The sequence below is a fragment of the Sander lucioperca genome, chromosome 23, assembly GCF_008315115.2.
Source record: "Sander lucioperca isolate FBNREF2018 chromosome 23, SLUC_FBN_1.2, whole genome shotgun sequence".
Taxonomy (NCBI): Eukaryota; Metazoa; Chordata; class Actinopteri; order Perciformes; family Percidae; genus Sander; species Sander lucioperca.
In genome coordinates this window covers 2247384-2272940 of record NC_050195.1, presented here as the reverse complement: position 1 = coordinate 2272940, position 25557 = coordinate 2247384, and the positions used below count along the sequence as shown (strand labels likewise).

Below are 25557 nucleotides of genomic sequence, written 5' to 3'. Positions count from 1 at the left end.
TGTAGTGTGCAGCTCAGTTTTATGACAGCTGTCTTTGCTGTAGGTGAAGGAGGACAGCGTAACACTCGGCCAAACAGTTTCCTTGGATATCACACTCAAACACTTTCTTCCCATTTTCTCCTGGTGACATGCATTTAAAAGTTTCTTCTTTTCTGCATACACATATCTCTTGGAGACATAGCTCTCTTGGTTAAGGCTTTTAACATTATTGGATGTTTTCTCATTAACTATATTCCCCATTGACTTAAGGTAGGAATGACTCATCCTTGTTTTTTTGTCTTGAATCTCATGAACTCTCAAGCCAGAGTTAATGTTAATAATAATAATAATAATAATAATAATAATAATAATAGATTTTATTTGTAATGCACTTTTGAAGCAAATCTCAAGTGGTACAGGTAAGATCATAAAATCATGGTAAGAACATCGATATGAAATACAAATACTGCAACGACTTGCAGGGATAACACTTAATTGTGTAAAAACAGAAGAAAGTAGATGTTCTTTTTGTGTTATTGACTGCTACAGTATGTGAATTTACTGCTAGTTGGTTGATGGTTGATAACTGTCAGGTTGTGATTTGCTATTCATTCACATTCCAATTTTAGATAGTGATGAAGTATGTGTCTGTCTATGTATGTGTGTATTATTTAGTGGTCTTTGCTGGCCGCAAAGGAAAGGTTGTGCTGCGTCCTTGGACTGCCATCATAAAGGCTTGATCTGACAATCTATGACAGAATCAAAAGGAGACATTTACACCTAATTAGAGGACTACGGTTTCATATTTACGCCAGATGTTGGTCAAACCCAAAACAAGTTATTTCTCCACAACCCAGGATGTCTAATATCCTATTTCCGCTTACTGCCAGGGGTTGTTTTTAGCCCTCTCTTTAACTATTTTAGGTTTTAATCAGTAATTCATAAACTCAAAAATATGATGCAAGATTAAGGCCGCATGACAATAATGGACAGGGGAGAAGAATCAGTAGTTGAAACAGCTTCTGATACCCGCCCTCTTGTCGGGCTGTGCAGACATGCAGCGAAGAGAGAGTCGGCATTCTTCTCAGCTTCCCCCCCACCCCCACCCACCCCCCCCAAACAGTCCCTAAATAAGAGATGGAGCTATGGACCTATGGTGAGTTACAAATGAAATACACTGTAAGTCATTGGAGCAGAATAATAATGTTTTTGCATGAGCTTATGTATACGTATGAGTGTACACACGCGCCTGAGTACTGCATATAGTGTTACATTGAACATTTAGGGCAGACTTTGTTCCACTGTGGGCAAGTTGTGGCTTACGTTGTCTGTGCCATTTCTCCTGTGGTTAATCTACTCATTCAGCACCCTCAACCCCCCTACCCCCACCCAGAGAGTATTAGCCTCTGCCACACAGTGGAAAACATACCCAGCTCATCTGCATTTCTCCTGTAAAGACATCAAACTGTAACCAATATCCACAAGGGTTGACATCATCACAATAAACATTAGAAGTACAATGTTAATGATATCCCATTGAGTCCATTTTCTGGAAGTTCAAACCCAAAAACCCACTCTGGTAAGTCATTTATCATAATGTAAACACACTACTGGCTAATTAGGCAGGCCAAACGTAATCTCCTCTACTTTCCACAAGGTGGGCAGGTGCACAGGGTTTCATTACGAGGCTCAAAGGTTATAAATCGCCATCCCTCAGCTGCGGGGGGCCCTCAGTAATCTAGTGCCTCTCAAGATCACTTAAACCTTTCTAGACAGCTCCATCCACATAATGATGGAGAATTCTCCTGCCCTCCCCTCTAGCGTTGCCGAAGGGTAAATAAATCAAAGTGTTGTGCAGCAGCGTGGAGCAGCACCCCATCCCTCACTAAAACCTCTCAACAACCACCTCATCTTCAGCACTGATGGAACTGAATTAGACAGAGGGAATGGAAATTAATTCGATCCAGAATTGAGGAATGATTCAAGTCCTGTTCAAGCCTTTTTTGTCATGAAAAGCCTTGGGTATGTTGGAACACCAACATGTTTGTCACAGGAAAATCCAAGCATAAGGTTACTAGTAGAAAAGGAATGTATGATATGTGTGGCACTGAGATCCAATACCTCTTAATGTTTTGACAGGTTAAATCAAATTTGTTCGCAATATATCTGTTTTGAATTTCCCTGGAATGAGAGCTGGGTAGCGGCAGTGTCCTGGTGTGTTTTTCTGCAAAAGAGTTGTGTGTCTTGGGGTATGGAGTTAAAGTTTCCTTGCTTAATTCCCACAAGCAGGCACGCACGCACGCACGCACACACGCACACACACACACACACACTTAGTGAAACAGAAACATGAAAAAAGTGCAGGAAAAAAAGATGAGCATATTTAACATAGTGTAAACACAAGCTGTGACTGCGCACACACACAGGCATACACACACAATTGCTTGAAAGTCGCCAGCTGTCCTGCAAGTCCATTTTCCAGTGTGATAATATCTAACAGCCACGTAGGAAATTCAGCATGTGCGTATAGAAAGCGCCATGAGGCCACTGCCAACTGTGAATACAAACTGCCCACTCAGTAACACTGTGTGCATTGCTACAAATCCCCCACCTGTATACGACTACAACAGTAGAAAGAAAAAAGTACAGTGCTGTAAGACAAATGTTCATAAAAAATAACAGATGACTCAAAAAGACTCAAGTCGTGCATTTGCCAACGGGCGTCTGAAAGAGGAGAAGCCTGAGAACAATACAAGCATCAGGTCCTCCAGACATCACGTGTAGGCGATCAGCGAGATGACAACACAGAGAGGAATAAAAAATGACATTTTCCCTCCAGTCAAACTTCAGTTTGTGCAGAGAAAGAAAACATGCGGTGAAGCTGAGAGGAAAAGGATCCCAGTGAAACCACCTGTTGTGAGGCCCTGGTGCCGTGAGGGCCGCTGTCTGAGGCCCGTGGACTAAATACAGAAGACCATGCTGACAGCTCTAGTGCCATCCTGGCTCTCCGGGCAGGGGGGCCCTCTCTCTCCTCTGGACCAATGGAGACGACATTTATGGAATTAACCATGCATGGCAGCTGGGGATTAAGTGAGTATTATGCTTGTGGCTCTATGCCGCACGCTGTGGTTAAACGCTGTAACACTTAGTCCCGTTCGTGGGCACAAAATGAGGGGAGCATTACCGGCTCTCTCGGCCTCACTGGCTTGGTTGGAATGAGAAAGGCTCACGGTAGGCAGCTAGAGAGGTGGTGGACACTTTCCACACTGTCAGCCATTATTACCCCAAAAATGAATAAAAAGAAAAGGAGCGTTGCTGCTAATAATGACAAAATACAAAAGCCTGGGGTAGACAGAAGGTCTGTTCTGCTTGATTTATCACCAATTTGATGTGTTTGCTTAATACAAGGAGGCATGCTAGACTGTCAAGGCAAAGTATGCCTGGATTTCTGAAGATTTTACATGATTATAAAAACAGAAGTTGAGCCATGTCACTGTGGGCCAGCATGCACTGTAAAACGCCTCCAACAGTTTCAAGAAGGTCCCGAGGAGAGGAATTAAGAGAGGAAAGGAATCAGGAAAGGAATCAGAAGAGGAGAGGAGAATGCTGAGAAGACAGCAAGTGAAAGGAAGGAAGGGAACATATCCAGTTAGACAGGTGTGTGTCCTTCAAATGCTTCCTCCACACAACTGTTAACAGGCATCTGTAAAAATGATTATGGCACAGTAGTAAAGTGGGCTCCAAGGCTGATCTTAGAATATTTGATTGTATCAAACATCTAGTTCTGGACAAGTTCACAATGGTCTATACAGTACTGGATCCAACTTCTGGACACTGGAAGTTTCAGTCAAATTTCAGCCATGCCAATGTACTTCACTCCTCTACTCATAAACGAAAACGAAAGGTTAAGTTCGTTGGTGTGACATTTGAAATATGTACACGGAGCAGTCCATGGTGGTGAACTCATTAGACTCCTATCTGGGGAGAACACATTCTGGGAGTAGTTTCCACGGCCCCTGCACAAAGCATTTGGAAAGTGGTACCCAACCCAAGTGTTACAGGCTTATATGGTGGAATAGTGCTCTAGATCTTTGGCTGTAAGACGTCCATTTGCGTCGAGTGCTATTTGTTTTTCCCCTTCGTCTTATCCCACAGCTCTTTGGGCTCAGGAATGTCTCGTCTCAAAATGATGCCTGATGCCTTACGTGTTGGCAAAAAACACACAAACACACACACACACACACACACACACACACACACACACACACACACACACACACACACACATACTTCTGCCTCTACTGGAGTCCTTGAAGCCACTCTCAACATGCCAAAAAGGGCCTCTGAATGCCAAAGGTACTAAGGCTAAATGCCTGCTTTCTCGTTTGTCCCATCAGTCTGATGTTCAGACAGAGGAGATGCTCTACAACAAAGCCACAGTCAAGGAAATTCCACGTCTCTCTTCCGACTCTTTGAACAACTACAATGGCTGGTTGCTAATGCTGAAAAAAAAAACACCTGCTCCTATTGTACCAAAATGTTGGATCTCATAAAAATGCGTATCATTTCAATCAAGTCAGGTTCCTTTGGACACAGATGGGGGGGGAAAAAACTCTCTAATCCAAATGTGTTGGCTCCTGCACATCCACAACTATTGAACCTGCAGCCTGATGAACTAATTTTTTAGTTTATAACACTTTTCCATTTTTTTCCCATAATTTGGACATAATTGGATTGTGAAGGGCTGATGGATATCGCAGCCTACGATCGTTCAGCTTTAACTGATATGGAGCTACGTGCTTGCCCCTCCATCCATTTATCTTCCCCTCTGGATGTTCAGTGTGTGCCTTTTGGGATTATTTTAGTAATGTGTCACTCTGCCTATTCGTCTATATATCACAATGCAAGTGTATGGATTTTTTGGTTGTGACTTGAGCTGAGTGCAGTGATGGGTCATTTAAAAAACACATCTTGTGCATTTTCTACACAAAACATTGTGCCCTGGTTGTCAAAACTGCTCTTTAATTCTCTGTACAGAATTGAAAGTCTCCAAACACTGTTTTCTAGAAAGGCCCGATAAGAAGGCATTATGGGACACAGATTTCCTCCTCCTAAATCAGACTTTATTCTTTAGTCTGATGGCTCTAAATTCAAGCAACATCTGAGCACAGGAATCTGTTCGCCCCCCCCAGTAGTGCTCGAGGATCGCTTTTGGCAAAGGCCCTTACAGACGTTGCATCACTGAGAGAGGCATGTAGGGAAAACAAACCAAAAAACTATGGACAACAACTGCCTACCCCCTCCCACCGCCTCCTTTCTTTCCCCATGCAACCTCAGTAGCATTGCAAAAGCATCTGTACGTTCTAGGATTTCAAACTTTTAGGGACGGGCCAACTCTAAATCATACAACCACATCCAACAGGCTGAAAAGCCATGCAGCAAGTACTCACACAGAGAAGATGTTATTATAACTCACAATTTTTTCTTCCCCTCCTCCTGAGGTTCTCTCATAACAGTTAAACCTCGTTCTGGGCTGCTGGAGTCAAGAAATGCTGCTAACCAGCTAGAGTGCTGGATGTTGTTTAGGTACCGAGGAGGAAGAGGAGAGGCTGAGGTCATTGACCCAATGAAGGAGGCAGGGTGACAGTAAGGGCAAGCCTGAAGGGGACAGAGAGGAGTGAAAAAAATGGACTGGTGTTTGGCAAAGTTTGGCCTTGGGATGTGACCCTGATTGAGCTTGGCAGACATGGCTCAAATTCAGTATTTATAAACTTGCGTGTGCACTGGATATCCTGTGAAATCTAAAGTCTAAACTGTGTAATGTGCACAGAGAGCACTGAGGCCAGTTCACCTCTTGACCTCAACATCTGAATATAGACAGGATGGAATAGACAGCAATTTAAGAAAAAGGAAGAGGGATGGACAGAGGATTTGTGTACGGGCCAGTTAGTACTGCCTGTGGTCCTCCAGAGGGACGATACCTTATGATTTGTCGGGAAAATGACAGTGGTAATAAAAGCATGATGGGAAAGATTTCTGTACAAGACAGAGAATTGGAAGCAGTTCTCTGAAAAGGGCTGCAGAACCAAAGCGGGCCATGGTAATTGTCATTAAGTCTGGCCGGGACCACATCAACAAAACCGGCGCTCGGCCGGACCTCCAGAACAAAGCGTGGAAAACAAGCCGTCCTTTTAACACAGATCCATCCAGAACCATTCTCAAAGATGTCTTCAGACCCACAGCAGAGCAGAACAGGATAAGTACTACATTCTGCAAATCCATGACATGATCTGCCAGTGGACTCATGCTGTCAAGGGAGCAAAAATAGCACACTGTAGGCTGGTGAACCACTACAGAACTACTCTTTGTGTTTTACATGGGAGTCCAAGTCAAATCAGTTGTACCAAAACACTGTGGGAGTTAGAGGAATATGTCAAGTACAATATGAAAAGCAGATAACTATTTGTGTACTAATGTCTGTTTAACATGGCACACACTATAAAGGCTGGTCTATGAAGGAAGAGCTGAAGGGTCAAGGAAGGATTAATGGAGCGAACACATGTAAATCTAACACAATCTTGGCCACCATCTCCACTGTTAATGCATTAAAGGAACAGCCACGTCAGGAGGGCAGAGGACAAAAGGAAGAGAAGACAACATCTCTCACCTAGGTGGAATCCGCTACTATAGTCAGCATCCTCTGGCGATGAGAAGAGAAAAAAAGGAGAAGCCAGAAGAGAGGCACAACATCATGTTAAGGAGAATAGTCAGGCACCTACCCCTCCAACCACATACTGGAGAGGTGAAAGTCCATAGAAATACAAGAGAAAGAACATACAGGTACAGTCAACATACACGACATCTTTTATTTATGTTGGTGGAGTTTCAGTTAATTATGTCCACTTTGTCCAGACTGATAGCCAGTGATGTAGTGGTAAATAGGAAGAGAAGTTAACTATGACCTCCAGCAGATGCATCATGAGGCAAAATGTTTTTCTTTATTTTTTTCCTATAGAAATAATAATATGAATTTACTTTACAAAACCTAGGCAACCCACACAAAAATATACTGTATATTCATTTAGGTTTACAGTCCATTACATCCCTGGCCATTGCTTTAGATGTTTTTTGGAAGTCAATACATAATTTAATGTTATGAGTTAGTTCGGCACAAGATCACTTATGAATACTGCCATGTGAAGGAATGATTCTCCAAGCGATGGCCATTACAAGTTAGCTGGCGAAAGATGGGGCTTTGTACAATGCAAAAGCCAATAACCTGCAAACTCTTCACAGTTTTAAAAGTGACGTTTGACGGGAGTAGTAATTAGCTTTGACATAAGAAGACAAGGCCAAATGAAAACAAGAAGGATGGAGAGCAGAGGTGAGAGGGAGACCTTTCATCACACACAGAAATTATGAAGGGGAACCAATCACAAATGGTTTGACTGTGTGCTGCAACACTATCAGCCAGTGATCAGTTAGGTCCTATTCAATGGGAGATGTCAGACAAGTAGTACCTGCGATCTCCTCAGCTGTGAGTGCAATAGAAGCAAGGAATGGAAATGAGTCACAGTTAGAGAACATTTTGGATTACAAAAAGTAAGTTGGAAGAGATGAGAGAATAAAGAAGAGGAAACCTACCAAACTCTACAGCCACATCGTCTTAGAAAAGCAAAAGACAAATGACATAAAGAAGAGTTAACATCTTAATATCTTATGTGAAATACTCTAATTTGAGCTACAGTTAAGTCTGTAACTCTCTGTTATACAGTAGACTAGTACTCAACACTATGACACATCCATATTAAAATATTGCTTTGAGTTGTCATTTGTTATACAAAATTTAAATAGCTCATAATTCCATTTCATTTTGTAATGTTTGTGAAAAATGCTCACTACTATCGATATTGTGTCTAAAAGTAAAATGACTACACTAATGTAACAAAACAAAACAACACAACAATTACTACATTACTTTAACAAAAACAAACATACTAACTCAAAGTCCACTTACTAGCCTTTTCCGAAGATTTCAACTGCAACTCATGGTCTTTATCAGTAGGTCAAGTATGCTCAGTTATCATGGAGATGGCTCAGTTGTCATGACATTAACAAAGTATGGAATTCTGGAGGAAGGACGTAACCCCAAACCGAAGTTTTATCCAGGGTACGTGATGACAACCAAGTAAACTCCATCCACTGATGAAGACCAAGAGATACAGTTAAAAGCTAACTAGTAACTGGACCTTATAGATTTTCTTTTTCTAACTACTGTATTTTATCAAACTATAAGAACGAACTTTGACATTCTACTAAAGGACATTTCTACTGTTTTTTTATTTTGCTAGAAAACATTTACAGTATATCCATTGTTACCTAGTGAGACACAGTCTTTGGTACATTTCTGTGGTGCATCCACTGTGAGTTCACAGAAAGAGACATATTTATATTCAAAAGGTTTTAAGGTAGCATTTGAAATCCCTCTGGATGTTTAGGAGTGCCATCCAAACAGCTATAAGATGATGGTTTCAAAATGGTAGCTGATGCTAGATCAGTATATCTGTGTTTGGTTTATGAATCCATGAACATTTGGAGGCACTTACACATGCTTCCTCCCCTTCACGTGTTCCCGTTTTAGCCAAACAAGGTTAAATCAAAACATACCTAGCACCATCCAGCACAGTATGGTGCTTGACTTACAACAGCGTGTTCATTTCCCAGAGCGCACCGCAGCAGACTTAATGACTAGCCAAAACAGCAGTCAGGAGCGATCACTGCAAAGGTTGTTCTGTGCTAAAACACCAGTCCTGAGAGAGTGTAGAGCCAAAAGTGTCTGCCTTTATCTGACATCTTGTTTAACATGGTAGTGTTCACAGCAATGTTCCTACTGATGTTGCCATCCTTACGCTGCAATGTGACATTTTAAGTTAAACCAGCACCTAAACCACATTTTGAGTAGAATGAGAGGTAATTGTAGAGGAGGAAGACAGAGGCAGACTTGAAAGAGGAAATAACTAGGACAATATGAGAATGATAAAGATATCAGAATCCTTCCAAGGCTTTCATCTGGTGCCTATCTGCCACAGGAATGCTTTGCAATGCGTTATGGCCTTGTAGCCTTGTACATTCCTAGTCTAATTAAACACCATGTGATAACACTGCAGAATGTAAATTGACAGGGCACGGCCTATTCTCAAAATGCTTAAATGCTGGGAAACCTTGTCCTGTGCCTTTTCTGAGAGCGCATTTCACCCGCTGGTCCAAAGAAACATTTTGAGAGTAGTGAGAACGAGCTGAAGTCATGATCATGATGATGTGTACGTGAGTGGCCAGGCCTGCAGTGATGGTGGCAGCCAAGCCTGTCATTTACTGAGCGCAGGGAGCCATGGCCGCCCAAACTGCGGCCGCCAACTTTCTCATTGTGCCGTCAAGCAGGGTGCCAGTCAGCTAACCAGGCTTACTGGGTGCTGCAAGCCCCCCCCTATATCACATGTTGCCCACATACCAAAGATTCACCACAAAGGATGACAGAAGGGGAGAGGCGAGGGTAGTGTTGGAATGAAGGGAAAGGATGGATGAAATCAACAGAAAGACGAGCGGATGTAATGTTTGTTAAAGGATCATTCTAGTTTATTACAACTTGAGTCTTATTTTTGTAGTTTTTGCTGTTGTTTTTATTGGTTATAATAACATTGTACTAATCATCGTAACTGCTAAATCTGGAAATATGACGACATCGCAACTATGGAGGGGAGGTACGGAGGGGAAAGAAACGGTCACAGTGTTTGCCCTATAATTGTACAGGCCACCACAACGGGAACCCCAGCCAGGCCAGAATATTTTTAAATGCCAACAGCAGTAATGTAACTGCAGGACAGTCGAGTATGTTATCTAAACCGCTAATGTGCGAGTGCTGTGCAAGACCCACAGCAGATATTGGCAGCATGTTTTCCTCTTCCATGGTAACAGCAATGCAAATGCAGTCTTACTGTATTGTAATGCGCAGTCACAATGCCAGCTGGATAGGTTTCTGTACATTCACTGTAGCTCACCATACACAAACCAAAATGCTATTTGGCAACTGTTTGTAAATCACAAGTGATGTCTTTGTCATTTTGAGACTGCATGCCAGGGAATCACTTACAGGGATTTTGAGTCAGGTGCAACAGAAAGTCCTGCGAACGATTGTGGAATACACAGCAGCCGCAACAGGTGGGCACAGTTCTAAAAAGTGCAAAATTGTCCAATTTGGGCTTGAAACATATTTTTTCTTATGTGAGAAAAAAATTGATATTTTAAAAGACGCATTTTACGGTGTTGCGAGTTATTAGGAAACACAGCAATATGACAACATCGCAACTAGGTACGGAGAGGAAAGAGACGCGAACGGTCACAGTGTTTCTACTATAATTGCACAGGTCTGTGTCTGTGGCTGCCAGGCCAATGTGGAAACAGTCAGAATTTTTTTTTTAATGCCAACAGCAGTAATGTAAATGCAGGGCAGTGTGTTATCTAAACTGCTAAAGTCAGTTAAACAGGTGAAGTGAAGGTAACGTTGTTGTTGAACGTTGAATAGTAGGTCATCCACAAACCCATTCTCGTTATTGTCCTCGTCATCATCACCACGAGTATAAACGATCATCCAAGTTGTGCTGCCCATTAGAGAAAAATAAAATTGTGGGTATCTTTATTCTTTGGCTTATACTTTAGTTGTATGGATTATACTTGGCACAGTCAAACATACAGTGTCAGTGCTATAAGACAATCTTGCTTCTCCTTATGTTGCAGGAAGAGACAAAGGAATGACCCCTAGTCAGCAGCCTGTAAATGGCCCTGAGTTATGGGCTGATGTCACCCTCGCAGCCAGCATATAGATGGCCTTCTCCTTGAACAAACTGGACACTGTCACTTTCTCTCTTGCTCGCTATATCTCTCTCCTTTTTAAACAACCAACATGAGACCAGTGGAATTTTCCAGATGACATAGAGCGAGATCTTTGTCATGCATCTTTCGGCCTTCGAATGCAGAGCTGATTATTCAAAGTCAAGATGAGGAAGTGAATGGAACACAGAGCAGGGTTGGTCTGTATTAAAAAGATGACTTTATATAATATAAAATGTTACAAGACACTCATTTGGATACTGACAATGACTCAATCAGGGAATTTATACACAAAGGGAAACAATCACAACTTGATCTATAAAACCTCAAGGGTGGTCTCCTAGGTTTATCTGGTTCTGACCTTTGAGAATAAAATGGAACTTTTCTCCCTCACCCATTATGCCCTCAAAATCTACTTATGCTTCTGTAAGGGTTTAAAAATGAAATGGACTGATAAATTGAACACAGGGCCAGGTTCAGGGCCACTCAAGACCGATCTTGGGCAGCATTTCGAAATGGTTCAGTCGCTCGCTGGAGAGAGAGGGAGCGAAAGTGAGAGGGATAGTGCTGAAATGTATGGAGAGAGACGTAGAAAGACCCCAAGGTGAGCGATAAGTGTGTCCACGTGTTTGGCAGACTGCGAACCAAACCAAACAATCAGACAGCGGAGAGGTTTGCATGTCAGACAGAGGAACAGACATGCTGTAAGAAAGCCCAGAGAGCCGTTAGTATGTTCAGAGAAAACAGATGGGGAAGCTGAAGCAGAGCCAGATATTGATGGAAGGGAGCTGGGGGGCACCTATGCCAGGTTGACAACAATAGATGTAAAATAGTTGATCTAACCCTGTACCAGATTAATAATTGACTTGAACTGATGGCACTTTAAACATTAGTTTCATAACCGAGGAAGAATCCATGAAAGCTGCGAGAGCAACAGTGAGGAAAGGGATTATTTATATCTTGCAAAAGTTAGGCGCAAATGGACACGGTTAAGCAATACTCGCCGTAGCCCCTCGCCAACACCAATATTGTTCCAGCCGACAGAGCTCCCGGGCTGGAAAGAGAGAGAGAGATAAAGGCACCCCCTCCTCAATCACCACCTCTGTCCTCCGCTCAGTAACAGCGGGGTCTCCACGGTATCCTTCAATTAGGTTGTAGTTTATGGCCCCAGGGCCCAGCCGGTCCGGCGTCCAGGGGGCCAGGATCCAAACTTTTTCTCCCTCCATCTCTCTTGACCCAGCCACCACGACTCCGCAGGGCCACATCGGTTACAGAAAGTGACCCCTCGACTGCTTCCCTTTCCATCTACAGTATTCCTCCTTCAGTCAATCCATAACATTTCTTTCCACCTTCCTGCGTTTCCTCTTTTGTAACGTTTTTTTCTTTTACACCATTCACTTTTATTCAACTCGTTGCTTAATACTCCAACTCGATCCAACATTTTTCTCTAATTTAGTTTTTTTTTTTTTTTTAACACCGAGACACGAATGTGCAAGAACAAAGAGTGAACTGTTATCATTCCACAGTTATTCATCTGGTAGTGAGAGGGCCATGTCAAGGGACTTCCTACTACTGCTGCTGTACAAACAACTAATGCTTACAGTATGTATGACATAACAAAGAAAGTTTAGCTACAGCTCAAAAGGAGACTTATGTTCCTTTGGTATGGGCCGCAGCGGACTCTACTACATTTTACACCTGCCTTCTGTGCATAGAGAGAGGGTGGGGGGTGGTTACAAATCCCATAACTCATAAGAGGAACTGGGCCATTAAAATGAAATAGTAAGGGAACAGTACAGCACTGTCTGTCTTTAACTCTTTAGCAGGCTATTTTTGGCCATCGTGCACCATGCATGCCAGTACGCGGTTGAACATAACCAGGAAATGACAACATCCATAATTCACCCGGGAGCTTAAAATCGGAGGTAAAAGTTCCTAATGCTAAGTTTAGAGGTGGTCAGCGTAGCTCTGTTGGTTATTTCGGAGCTACATATTGAAAAAGTCACGTTACATTAAGGGGTCGACGCCATGTTGAGGGAAACAAGTACATGTTCGTTCCACAGTGGTAATCTGCGGTGAAAAATATGGCCTATAAGAACTAGGTTTTGGATCAATGGGGTCATTGTGAGACCTATAAAGCTAAGTAAAATCGGGTGTATTTTTCAGAGAGTTCATATGTTTTAAAATGCAGAATGAAAGGAGGGATACATGTTGTACATTGCAGAGGACAACCTATGCACTCTTATTAAGCCTAAATATATGGTTAGGAATATAAAGATATAGGCAAATATATAGCAAGGATACCAGCAGGGAGGACAGGAAAGTTGTGTAGAAAAGGAGGCATTTGGAAATAAGCTTGTAGCTGATGTGAAGCAGAGAGGTAAAATATGGAATGTATTGTCGCTGTCCGGCAAAAACCTTGTATCGCCATATTTCGTCTTTTTGTTTTTCATAAATCAATGCTATTGGTCCCCCTTTAGGTCCGTCAGTGGGTTATTCAAATATTTAAACAGTGACAAAGCAATTTGGCCTGACTTCGTCTGAGGTAAACAGCTCAATCAAATAGTTTCAAATTAGCCTTTTCTCATTTCCTGAAAAACAACGGTTTTGGACATACAAGGTTTTCACCCGACAGCGGCGATATGTAGGATAACATATGGATCATTTTTTTTGTTGCATGAGGGACATTTTTATAAAATCATTTTCAGTTTAAAGAGCGTGATGTCATTAAACTGTCGACTTAGGTCTGTGTGGGCCGAGTTGGCCCACAAGTTCTGCAAAGACCCACAGCAGATATTGGCAGCTCCATGTTTCCCTCCTCCATGGCTACAGGCACGCAAATGCAGTCTGATTGTAATGTTCAGTCACAATGCCAACTGGATAGGCTTCTGTTCATGCACTGTAGCTCACCATACACAAACCAAATTGCTATTTGGCAACTGTTTGTAAATCATAGTTAATGTCTTTGTCATTTTGAGACTTCAGGTAATCACTTACAGGGATTTTCAGTCAGGTGCAAAAGAATGTCGAATGCGAACGATTGAGGCGTACACAGCAGCCGCAACAGGTGGGCACAGTTTTCAAATGTGCAAAATTGGCCAATTTCGTCTTGAAACGTATTTTTTCTTACGTGAGAAAATCTATATTTTAAAAGAAGCATTCTACGTTGTTGCGAGTTATTGGGAAACAGAAATCTTACTGTTACTGTTTTGGACTGGATTGCTGTGCAGACCTCTACTGCACACTCCTTAGGCCTACTTCTCTTTTTGGTGGCTGATGGGAGTGAAGGTGCAGAAGATGTTCAACTATTGCTGTTAAATTAACATTCCTCGGTTGCAGGCTTGTTTTTGAAGACAGTTGTGTATTTTGATTTGATTGATTGGTCTACAGCAAAAGACAACTGTGTGACATCCCAATTGGCACTTCAGTTTAACATTTTGAAATGTAATCGGCCATAAATCCCAAAACAGTCATTCTAAACTTGACAGTAAAGTTCGCTCACAGCATAACAATCAAAGCCCCTACTGTTCAGAATTGCCCTCTATTAAAAAAATGAGGCTGGCTAATTCAAAGTTATGCTGTAAAATACTTGAAGCCTGCCAGCATTTGCAGGGTCTGTAGGTCATACCTAATTGTTCCTGCTGCTGTCCTTTTCTTGTGTACCATGGTTTATGTCTTCTGTCTTCATTACGAAGCAATCAACAATCTTTGATTTATAAGGGTAATTTAGCTATAATCCCCCCCATTTCCTGATCTCCCACATACTGGCTTATTCTAGCACATTACACATTACTCCTGCTGATGCGTTCTCCCTAACATTGCAGCATTGACTGGCTAGGATTGGGTTCACCATACAGGCTCGTGATAATGGGCTCCGCAGATCAGTGTTGCGCCTCTATCGCTTTCGGAAGGTCTAGCATCAGATCATTAATCCGTCAATGAGCGCTTTAAGATGTGGAGAGGTGAGCTGGATGGGTAGGCAGGCTGGTGTGTTGGCTGGAAGGTGTAAAGGCTCTGAGAGGTTTTCCAGAGGGCAAACCTCCTCCCCTCTTCGCATTAAAGCCCTTGCATGACTTAGACCACATCAACACATGGACAGACAGAGGGGGACAGAGAAAAGAGTCTGGCAAGAGACTGTGAGAGTAAAACATGGAGCAGACAGGAAGGTAAATCCAGACACACCACTTCCTCTGATGACAGGCGTGAAGCAGTGCAACTGTACCACAGGCTTCAGCAGTCGCCTCAGAGTGCAGAGATGAGTCCTTAATAACATTCCTAGCTTCCACGGTTTGTTTGTTACTATCCCTTCATCTGCACTACACCCCCCCCTCCGAACCCACTCACCCGTTGGTTTGTTAGGGCCTATCACAGCAGATAATGTATGCTTACATGACCGTCGACTAGAGGTCTTCTGGGGCGGGAGCGTCGCAACAGGTCGCCGCAGGGCAAATCTCCTGGAAGTAGAGAGAGGAGGATAAAGAAAGAGAGAGAAAAAGGCACAATAAAACCATCAGTTTTCATGACCGCGTAGGGAATAATAAACACTCGCTGCTATGCTTCAATATCAACCAGTTTCATTCCGTCAGCCGAGACTGGTGAAAGAAAAGCAGGGAGACGGAGTGAGGAAGACTTGCTATTAACAAAACTGCAGGGTTAAATCTGAATGTGTAAATCTCCTCTCTTTTCTTTTGCTCTGCTCCCTCCCTTTATTGTGTGTGTGTGTGTGTGTGTTTTTTTTTTTTTCCCTCGCTCCTCCGATGCTCTTGGACGGTGCCAAGAAACTGCCCCGGCCTCCTGAGCTCTGTGTTGCACATCAAGTGCGGCCGTCCGAGCGCACACTGATGTGCGATTTTCCATCTACTTGCCATCCAAAGTGGATCAGTACCAGCACTATCATTTTCTGTCATTACTCATTTCGGGGCCAGACATTGTGCGGAAATCCAGAATATTCTGGCGTGTGAAGCAAGAAAAAAAAACAAAAAAAACTGAGAAAATGAGGAGAGAAAGAGAAAGAGGGTGAAACGTGTGCGACAGTGACAGCAGTAAAGACAGTTTGGGCCAGCCTTGTTAAGAGGGAACGGTAGACAGGACAGGCTGATCTAAGTGGAGTTGTTTCTTACCTCTCCTGGAACTGTTTGGACGGGATTAGGCCCGCACGGGGATTGGCTTCCCCCTCGTGTTTGGCCTGCCACCAGGTTGCATCATCTTGGCTCATGATCTGAAGGATAGAGCCCTTCTTGAAGGCCAGTCCAGCCTCTTTACATGGGATGGCTTTGTCCTCCTTAGGGTCGTAGTCAAAGAGCGCCTTCACAAATACCTGGACGTACAGCAGAGGAGGGGCGGGGAAGACAACAAAGAGCTGGATTGAGGGCACAACAGGAAAACACGGTTCACTGTTAATGACTTTTCCCTCCATTGCGTAGAGCGTGAACCCCCAGAAGGTGCTTCACCAACACTCAGGTTGATTATTCTAGAAAGGTCATTGCAATCAGAAGTTGAAACCTGCAACTGCTAGCCAAGTAAGTTTCTGCATGTGGTTCCCTCAACACTTAGGATGGACTAAGCCCTGTCACCATCTTCCAAGTGTGGCGAGAATTAACATCTCCTGAGTCAGAGGCTCCAGTTGGAAGTGCTTTGTTCCACCCGCTGACGTTCTCTTATTCTAAACACAATCTAATATCAGCAATCTTTCCACATTGAGAAACAAAAAGTTGTTTTTTTTTCTTTAAGGAGTTGGTCTAATTGGCTTTGGCAGTGGGGGTGGATGCAAATCATCAACACAAAGGACGTTGGCCCTTATAGCGGAAAAATCTCTGACGTCTTTTCCCTGGTGTGGGCGGCAAGCTGCAACCTACAGCACCTTGCTGCATCTTCTGTCCAAATTGAGTTCTGTCAAGATGAGTTATCACTCCTAAGACACCTCAGTACATGTGGAAAGAGAAAAGAGAGGGAAGGAAAGTGGGTATGTGTGAGAGAAGAGAAAACAAGGAAGAGAGGGGGAGAGATTGCATTTTTTCGGTGTCCTGTTGATTTAAAGAGTGCTTTGTGCCATGTAGTAAAATTATGTTTCAGACAGAGATGTTTTGTTTGGGTCATAACAGCCGCTTTGGCTGCTAAAACCTCCGACAGAATACACTCATACATCTACACACTGAAATCTCCTTCTCTCTTGGCTGAGTTTATTTGGCCTGTAGAGACTCAGCCACTTAGCTGCCCTTTGGTGCATCTACACTACCTGATGTAAGCGTACAGGCTATTTTCATTGAAGGAGTAGCTGAGTGTTTGGCACCGGCGGACTATATATCAAACGGCCAGACAGTTTCAACCATTACACGATGACAAAGGATGTAAGTGGCCCACCCTTCCTGTACACTTCTCTTACATGCAGGGTGGGCTGCATTGTATGTAACGATAAGCCGCCTTCGAACCCTGGAGATTTAAGTTGATCCAGCCTCTGTCTACTACTGATAGAGTGTGTGAGAAATAGTCTATCACCTCAGCACCACAATGGGTGAGAATGATGGAGTGCTGGTTGGATTGGCAGTTAAACCGCCCTCAAAATGGATGGCTACTAGCTACTGTCTCCTGGTGCAGCAGTCCACATGAATGGAGATAATCTTGTCCTACATGTGGCTGGGTATCAAACCTCAACACCACAACAGCTAAAGCTCATGTTAAATGTCTGGACAGATCATCTTTACCTTTTCTTTAATAAAGTCTTAAAGTTGTTGTACATCTACATGTGTTCAGACAACATTTAAAAAGTAACGTAACACTAAAGGCTCTATCTTACACCCGGCGCAAAGTGGCGCACAAGGAGTCAGCTGAGGTGGTCCGGGCATCTGGTAAGGATGCAGTAATGTAATCGGTGTATGCCAGACCACCTTATAACACAGTGAAGGTGGGAGAATCGTTTTTGAAGCCACTGTCTCTCTGTTTCCATGAATTCCGGTAAACACACTTTGAGCTGCACGAGTGAAGCTGTTACTTGTCCGGTGTACCCTTCAAAACGAGAGTTAGTGACTACGGTTATGTACGTTTTGGATGGCTAAGAGATGTATTTATTAGATATCAACATACATAAAATGGGGGGAAAGATAGAGGGATGCTGGAGCAACAATCCGACAGAAGCAGTGGGGTGTGGTAGTGAGTCTAAGTTTGAATGCATTTGAATATGTGAAGGGGGCTTGTTTAAGCTAAAACAGGATTTCTCTTTAGAAAAAAAATGTTTTTGTAGAAAAACATGCAGAAGTAAGGTATCCCTAGTGTGTTATTGGTACTGAAACTCAGGTAGCATTTCTGTATTAGTATTGATACATCTCCTTTTAACTACTGTATTCCCTCTTCTCGTTACCATATTACACCTCTCTTTCCTTGTTCATACATTATTTCCTTACAGATCAAAAACAATGTTTAAGCCAGGACAAGACCTACTTTTTGCTCCTTGGTTGGCGCATCCTCCTTGACGCATGGGACAACTTTAAAGGTAATGGCTCCTTGCGACTGGGCCTGAATTTTGGGAAAGACAAAATAGATACACCAGTTTAGGTACAAAGGGAGGGGGTGGAAACACCACTCATCTGTCCTGCAAATATTTCACAAAGCACCTAATCCAATGAAAGTCACATAATGCAAAGCACTGTTTGACTTTTCAACAATGGAAGGGTTATTAGGATTGGATGACTCTCCTTGGCAGGGATAGCGCATGTGTGGGGGGGGTAAAAGGAGGAGTGTTGAAAGCTATCATCAGCTCCGGAGGCCTTTGTGTCTGAGAAGGCCTCCAGAGTTTAAGAGACTCTCTCTTTCCTCTCCAGTTGTCTCCCCTGGCAGAGTTCAGGCCCATGGCGGAGCTTATTTGAGGCCTGTGGCGGAGCCTGGAGGAACTATTAAGCATCAATCTCATCCAGAGGGATTGTGTGGCTCGATGCATGTGGTTCAAAGGCAAGTAAAGACTTGTAGAGAATGGCCAGAGTTTTCAGCACTGTGATGCGAGGCACGTGGTCCTGGGTGAGTTGGGGGAGGTTTTTTTGCCATGACAAACAAGGAATGTTATTTTCGACCAAGAGAGTAGAGCTGAAACACGGGAGAAACGCTTGAACAGAACATACACACACGGCAGAATGCAGTCACACGCACAAACAGACGAGGCTTACCAGAATACGAATGATTTCCTCTGGTTTCTTGTCATCCACAGGGATTCCATTGACCTCCTTTAGTTCATCTCCTACGTGAATCAGTCCTGCCACACACAAACACAAAGTTAACATATCTACAATCACACTGAAATTTCATTATTCTAATGTCCTAATATAAGTGAGCTACTGTGTAAAAGTCCAGTGCTCACAAAGCCTGGGGATGTGTACAGTACACCAGATTACTGTTTATCGTTGTGGTGGCATTTAAGATTGGAAAAGAATCAAGACATTATTGTCCACACATGTGGAAATTTGCCTTTGGCGTCACTGTGGCAAAACTGAAAAACAGAATGGACACAATGAACACAAAATCAAACAGAAAACATGTGGACAACAAGCAGAGCTTGGCAGTATACATGTCATTCGTGTTCATATTTACAAAGTGGAAAAGGACAACGTATGGCACAGAACTGGTGGATTCAGGTGCAAGGATATTCCTGAATAAATCCCTTCTATGTTACACTGGACGTAATCCTGTTGTGAGAGAAATCGCTTTCAAACTTGACTCATATACAAATGTTTTGGTAGACAAAAGAAGTTAAACTGACCACTTCTGTCGGCTGCCCCTCCTCTCATGATCCGGGCCACGAGGATGGCTCCTGTGTGATCGTCACGCCTTATCGTTGCTCCCTGCAAAACAATCACAGAGAATAATGACGAATTGGATGAACTGCACTGTATTTCCACTCTGCTTTAAAGTTGCAAACATTGTTCATGCTTTTTGTTACCAAAATGGCTTATTAATGATTACTTTTCCAGGAAAAAATAGATACGTCTTTTAAACGACAAATCTATGGTGTCTGATTTAGGGGGGTGGAAGCTTTTCACAGTGTATTTTTATAAACAAAATAATGGCATGGTGCAGGTAGAAGCAGTTGGTTCAGTTTACACACTACCCATTTCATCAAAAATAATGTGGGCCGTCTTCTGTGATCTTTCTACTGTACCTCCCACATATGTCTGTACTGATAGGAAACAAAGAATGAATACACGCTAAGTACGGCAAGACACAATGACATGGCATTTCCACTTCCTTTGATATAAATGCTTTTGTTGGTTGTTGGGACACAACACAGTTAGAGCCCATTTAACATGTAAATCAATGGGATATCAGTACAGGGGGGAAAAAAGCTGAAAGGTTAACATCAATATTCCACTTAATTGCATCTTTAGGACTACATTTTCCACACATTTCTTCAAAGAAACACTGACAGATTAACAAAAATGACTATATAAACTTGCCAAGGAAAAGTATCCAACAATTTCACATTAAATTATCTATCAGGATGGGTAGACTGAATCACTCTGTCGCTGCAGTAGTAGTTGCAGAAGGCATCAATGGCCTGGACAGAGAGGGGTGAGGGCCAAGCAGGTATGAGGCAGCAGACTCAAAACACACACAGACACACACACACACACACACATACACAGTTGCTAAAGCCTTCCCTGTCCTTTATGGGCTTGGTGCGTAGCCAGAAAGACACACGGAGAAGAGTATAGGGTTTCAACTTCCTTATTTGAAATGACAGTGTTCAGCTGTGATGCGTTTACCAGTAAACCCAAATAGCCTCTTCCCTTTACAATAAAACAATCGGCTTAATGGGTGCCAACCTGTCACAGCCCTCCCACAAACACCATTTAGGCACCAGCCTGGCTGGGATTTAGGAGGGAATGGGATAGCTAACACATCCTCGCTTGGGCCTGACGACCCGAACCAGACAGATACGGCGTCTAGTCGACACGTAGTTTGTCTGGGCCTGAAACTCATCCTTCCACCCTTTCTTAGCTGCTATTCCCATCATCCCCAAAGATTGTTTTTATTTCTGTTGCAAAAAAAAAAAAAAAGGAACAGACTCGAAGCCTTCCTCACCCCGCTCACCAGGCGTGCTTTATTACAGCTGTCCTAATTCATTGCCGCCCCAGGTCGACTGCTGGATTGCAACAACAGCTTGCCATGTGTCACACCGCTGCGGTTTGTGTCATTTTCCTGTTTGCCTTCCTCCGACAGGCCCGAAGTAGTTCTGGCTACTACCATCAATGGGAAGCACAGGAGGAGAAATATATATATATATATATATATATATATATATATATATATATATATATATATATATATATATAAACAGCTCCTCAAAGGCTAAAGAAGCCTCTGGTTTGTGCCACTTTGCAGATGCCATTAGCATGTCATCTTGGTTGTTTTCACGACCTATTCACACCTAATGGTTTTTCTCCTAGATAATGGTTTCCTCAAGGCCCTTTGCAGTGTGAAGATGGGGAAGGACATCAGGATAAGACAGTGGTAGGGTCTGCAGATAGTTGCGGACATAATAGAATAATGGGGCTAATTAAAGAAACCTGAGAGGTTGCAGCAGGAGTGAAATCAGTGGTGCGGGTCAGTAAGAGGGGAAGGCACTGTCAGAGCCCAGTGTCAGGGTCACATATAACCCCTTAGTGTGACTTAAAGCAGCTGTCTGTGATGCAATGACCCCCAGACAGACAGAGAGACCTTTTGTGTGTGTGTGTGTGTGTGTGTGTGTGTGTGTGTGTGTGTGTGTGTGTGTGTGTGTGTGAAGGAATAGAGCGCTGCAGGGAAAGAGACAGACTGTGACAGACAACAGGGTGAAATGGGGAGTATGCAGGAAATCTCATAGAAGTATTCAGACATGTGGTCATTAACTTTCTCTTTTTGATTTTTCTTTCAGACTCTTTTGAGCTGGCTGATGGCCAGTGGTATGATGGATGTTTTTATTGTGTCCCCTGGGGACCCTGGTGGCTGGTGGCAGTCTAAAGGCTCTCTAAACAGCAGAGAGACAGAGCCTTGGAATAATTTTGCAACGACAATGGGCTGTGTGCATAATCTCCACAGACGTGCTCTACACCGCATGTCTATGCCTATCTATGGAATCTGCTCACATATGGTGTGTAGATATAAATCGTGTTTTGACACATATGGCTTAAATCACATGTTGAAAACCTGATGCCATTTAGAAACACCACTTTTACAACTTTTATTGCAAGGGGCAATGGTGATTATAGAGCAGCACATTTAGCATGCAAACACGTACGGATGGGGTCGTGAACCCAGATCTTTGGGAAGCAAGGAGCCCATTTTATCCAAACCACCGTGCTTTATGTGTTTTTACACCAGTAGAGAAACAAACACGGGTACCATACTAATTTTCTTTTTCACACCTCACTGACTCTCAACAAGGAGTTATTTAAAGCTGCAGTTCTTTTAAAGCCTTTATCTTTGCGATTCCCATCTGACCCACTGCTCTTCAACGTGATGGGCCTACACAGGCAGGCCAAGGCAGCAGCAAGGGACTAGAGGATTTATGAAGGGAGGGGGAGCCTCCCTCTTAATCTGGCCAACCCCAGACTGAACTCAGTACAGTAGCCAAATGAGCACTGCCTGATAAGAAAAACTAAAAGAGAGGCCAAAACGCTCCAGTGGCAACACGAGCGAGCCAGACCTGAGGATAAGTGGAAGACCAGAGGAGAGTCAGTACTGACAAGATGCCTGGGAGGGAAGTGAAGGAGGTAGACACCGGGTAAATGAGTGGTGGTCGGAGTTGAGAGAAAGAGTGTGAGTGAGTGACTTAATGAGTGAATGAAGAAGAAGAAAATATAAATTAAAGAGATAAGAAATGAACATACAGAAAAGAAATGAGACGTGGTGCGTAGGAGAGGGACTAGTCGTTCCAAAACTGGAAACAAACTCCCGCACACTGTCTAACTTGCATAGTTAAATTTAATGGCAATGTTTCGGTACTAGTACTACTACCTCCATCAGGCAAAAATGTCAAGCAAAAGGCAAAAACTTGTCTCATCTTCATATATTTTTTTTCTGTTTCAAACCTGCATGGCGCGTTGTTGAGATTGGCTCCGTTGTGACCTATGGTTACGGTAATACCAACTTTCGCTGTATAAATTGACAGAGACATTTAGGTTTATCTTTGCAGAGGCACAAACTTGAAGTGGAAAACAAAAATACAAGACAAAAAGTAGAAGCAGAAAGAAAAAGAAAAGTCCTTGCTCAGTATTAAAGCAAACAGTGTAGGCTTTCCACACACCGAGGTCAGTTCACCTCAGTGTAGGCTCTCTGGCCCTCATTTTCTGCAGGTAAGTATAAGATGGCAAAAAGTAGCCGGGGCTCAAATTGACCACAAACTGTTGGAATATTTAACAACACCTCACATATTCACGTTTTTCTTTCGCCATTCCCAGGTTTTTACCAATCCTTAATCATTTCGAGAGTGCCACACTTCCCCCACCACCTCATTACAGCCTTCATTCTCTCAATCCTCCAGAGGTAGTTCAGCCTCTCCTGGAGGCATGTCGAAAGCCTTGGAAGCACTGAGAGGTAGCTGGTACGAGGAGGACAAATCCAACATCCTGAACTCAGCATCACCTCCCCCTTGATACCCTATGGGTTTTATCATCAGCATCCAGCCATGCATGGCCACTAATGAGGAGTCCCTGCTCTGTTAAACAAATACAGAAAAAGTCAGGCTAGAACCTAAATATTCTGCATGATGTGTGTGTATCTTTGTGTGTGTGTGTGTGTGTGTGTGTGTGTGTGTGTGTGTGGGGGGGGTTACAAGGTATAAGGTAGGAGGTAGGTAAATACCCTCAAGCACCAAGATGGGCTTCCTTGTGTAGCAGCTAAGCATTAGCACAACCTGATGGCTAGGTTTACACTGAGCCTTCAACGCCTACTGGCACATGGAAGCCATTTCAAACTTTTCCTTGCGCATGGAAATAGTTCAGGAAGTCAGAAGGGTAATGTCTACGTCTGTCAAAGCGCATACACGCATGAGTGACAGCATGTGTAGGTGTGTTTTTGTGTGCATGCAAGCGTGTCTGCGTGTGTGTTTCTATGAGAGCTTCTACCTGAACTCAGGCCAAACTGGCCCAAGAGAAACCTCAAAAGACTGGATGATTGATGCTGGACAGTCACTAAGCCTGATGAATGGGCTACGCAATGTTAGCAATTAGAGACAAGGCGCCACTTAACCATCAAGTGGCTCAACTGCGCTATTTGCATGGACAAAGATAGCAGGGTGCGCACACAAGATGGTGATGTTGTTAGGGATTGATTCTCTCTTTCTGTTGTCAACCATTGCTGCAGTTTGCACTTAAGATGAGTATAAAAATAGAGTTGAAAGACCAAGTCTCTCCAGAAATGAAACACTGAAGGGCAGAAGGCACAGAAACACACACTCAAAACAGAGACGACGAGAGGAGGGTCACTGTGGAATGAGGAGCGCCTCCTAGCTGTGGTCAATTAGTCATCAGTAAGGCGATCCGAAGCCTCCACTCTTAATGTGATCAGCTCCATATGCAGCCGCTGCTCCCAGCTCTATTCCTCCATTTCTTACACATAAATGCCTCTGATTGTTATTGTTTGGCTGGCCAAAACGCAACGGCTTAGTCTCTGCTGTGTGATGAGGAGAGCTGGAGCGACGCTTGCCCGTATCAAGCCATAGGCCCTCCCAGCACATGCACTGGAGCACACATGCCGACATGGCAGCCACATTAAGTATGTGATGACAAATGGCTCACACCTCATACAGTACAGAAAAGAGAGAGAGAATAGGGACTGAAATTTGGATCCCCTCATGTATGTGAGTGTGTTTATTAGAGGGAATGGAATGGAGGCAAGGTTGTCCAGGGAACTGTCAGCGCACAGTAGTGCCATGAAACTTCAGTAGATAAGAGGAGAAGGACAAACTGAATGTTTCATCATGTTAGCTTGGCTGGGATTGGCTACAATGACTTCCTGGCAAGCTGAGTCTTTATGGGGCAATTAGAGTGCCCTCTGGCTGATGGACTGGATGGATGGCTGGATGACATGATGGAAGCTGGCTGGCTTGTACTCTGGTTGTATGGATGACGAGAGGGCTGGCTAGTTGTCTTGGCCTGGCTCATCACACGTCTTGGGGTCTAGGGCAAGCTATGTGTGGCCTGTCTAGTAAGAGCCACAGTGGAAAAAAAAAGGATGCGAGGATTTCTTTACCTTAGCCGTGGCCACAACTAAAGCCACTCCACAGTTCCTAACCTGCCAGGGAAAACAAGCATGGTGCTCCATTTCAAACACACGGGCCTCGGCCCGAAACGACCACTCAAAACATCGCCCCGTGAACCGAACCAAACACTGTGGCATTTGACAAACATTATTTCTCCCTCCAAATTGAGAGCGACAAGGGAAAACAAACGCGAGTGGCCCGGGCAGAGAGGCCGACGTGTTTTGACATGATGTCACTTAACAGCAAAAGTGTAACAGCGACAATAAACTCCTGCCGACTGCTGTTGACTGCTATGTTTAGAGGTATAAATACAAGTGTAGTGGAAACACATGCTGGCGTTCTTTACACCAGATGTCGACCATGGAAAAACCAAATTCAATGTGGGAATGGGCCTCCTGGACATTAAAATACAATTACCTCCAATCATATCTGGTGTTGGAGTGTGTCATTTCATCTTACCTCACTGAGAT

The 25557-nt window shown here is 43.5% G+C and overlaps 1 protein-coding gene across 1 annotated transcript in view; it reads right to left on the bottom strand.

The window, feature by feature from the left end:
• mpp7a (membrane protein, palmitoylated 7a (MAGUK p55 subfamily member 7)) overlaps positions 1-25557 on the bottom strand; it is a gene marked incomplete at its 5' end in the record, with an annotated part of 82979 nt that overhangs the window by 26243 nt on the left and 31179 nt on the right. The window contains 9 exons of the mRNA XM_035998315.1: positions 6647-6679; positions 7500-7514; positions 7624-7644; positions 8359-8400; positions 15253-15317; positions 15984-16180; positions 18298-18372; positions 19017-19102; positions 19607-19688. Coding sequence (XP_035854208.1) covers positions 6647-6679; positions 7500-7514; positions 7624-7644; positions 8359-8400; positions 15253-15317; positions 15984-16180; positions 18298-18372; positions 19017-19102; positions 19607-19688 — 616 coding nt within the window. The remainder of the gene's footprint in view (positions 1-6646; positions 6680-7499; positions 7515-7623; positions 7645-8358; positions 8401-15252; positions 15318-15983; positions 16181-18297; positions 18373-19016; positions 19103-19606; positions 19689-25557) is intronic.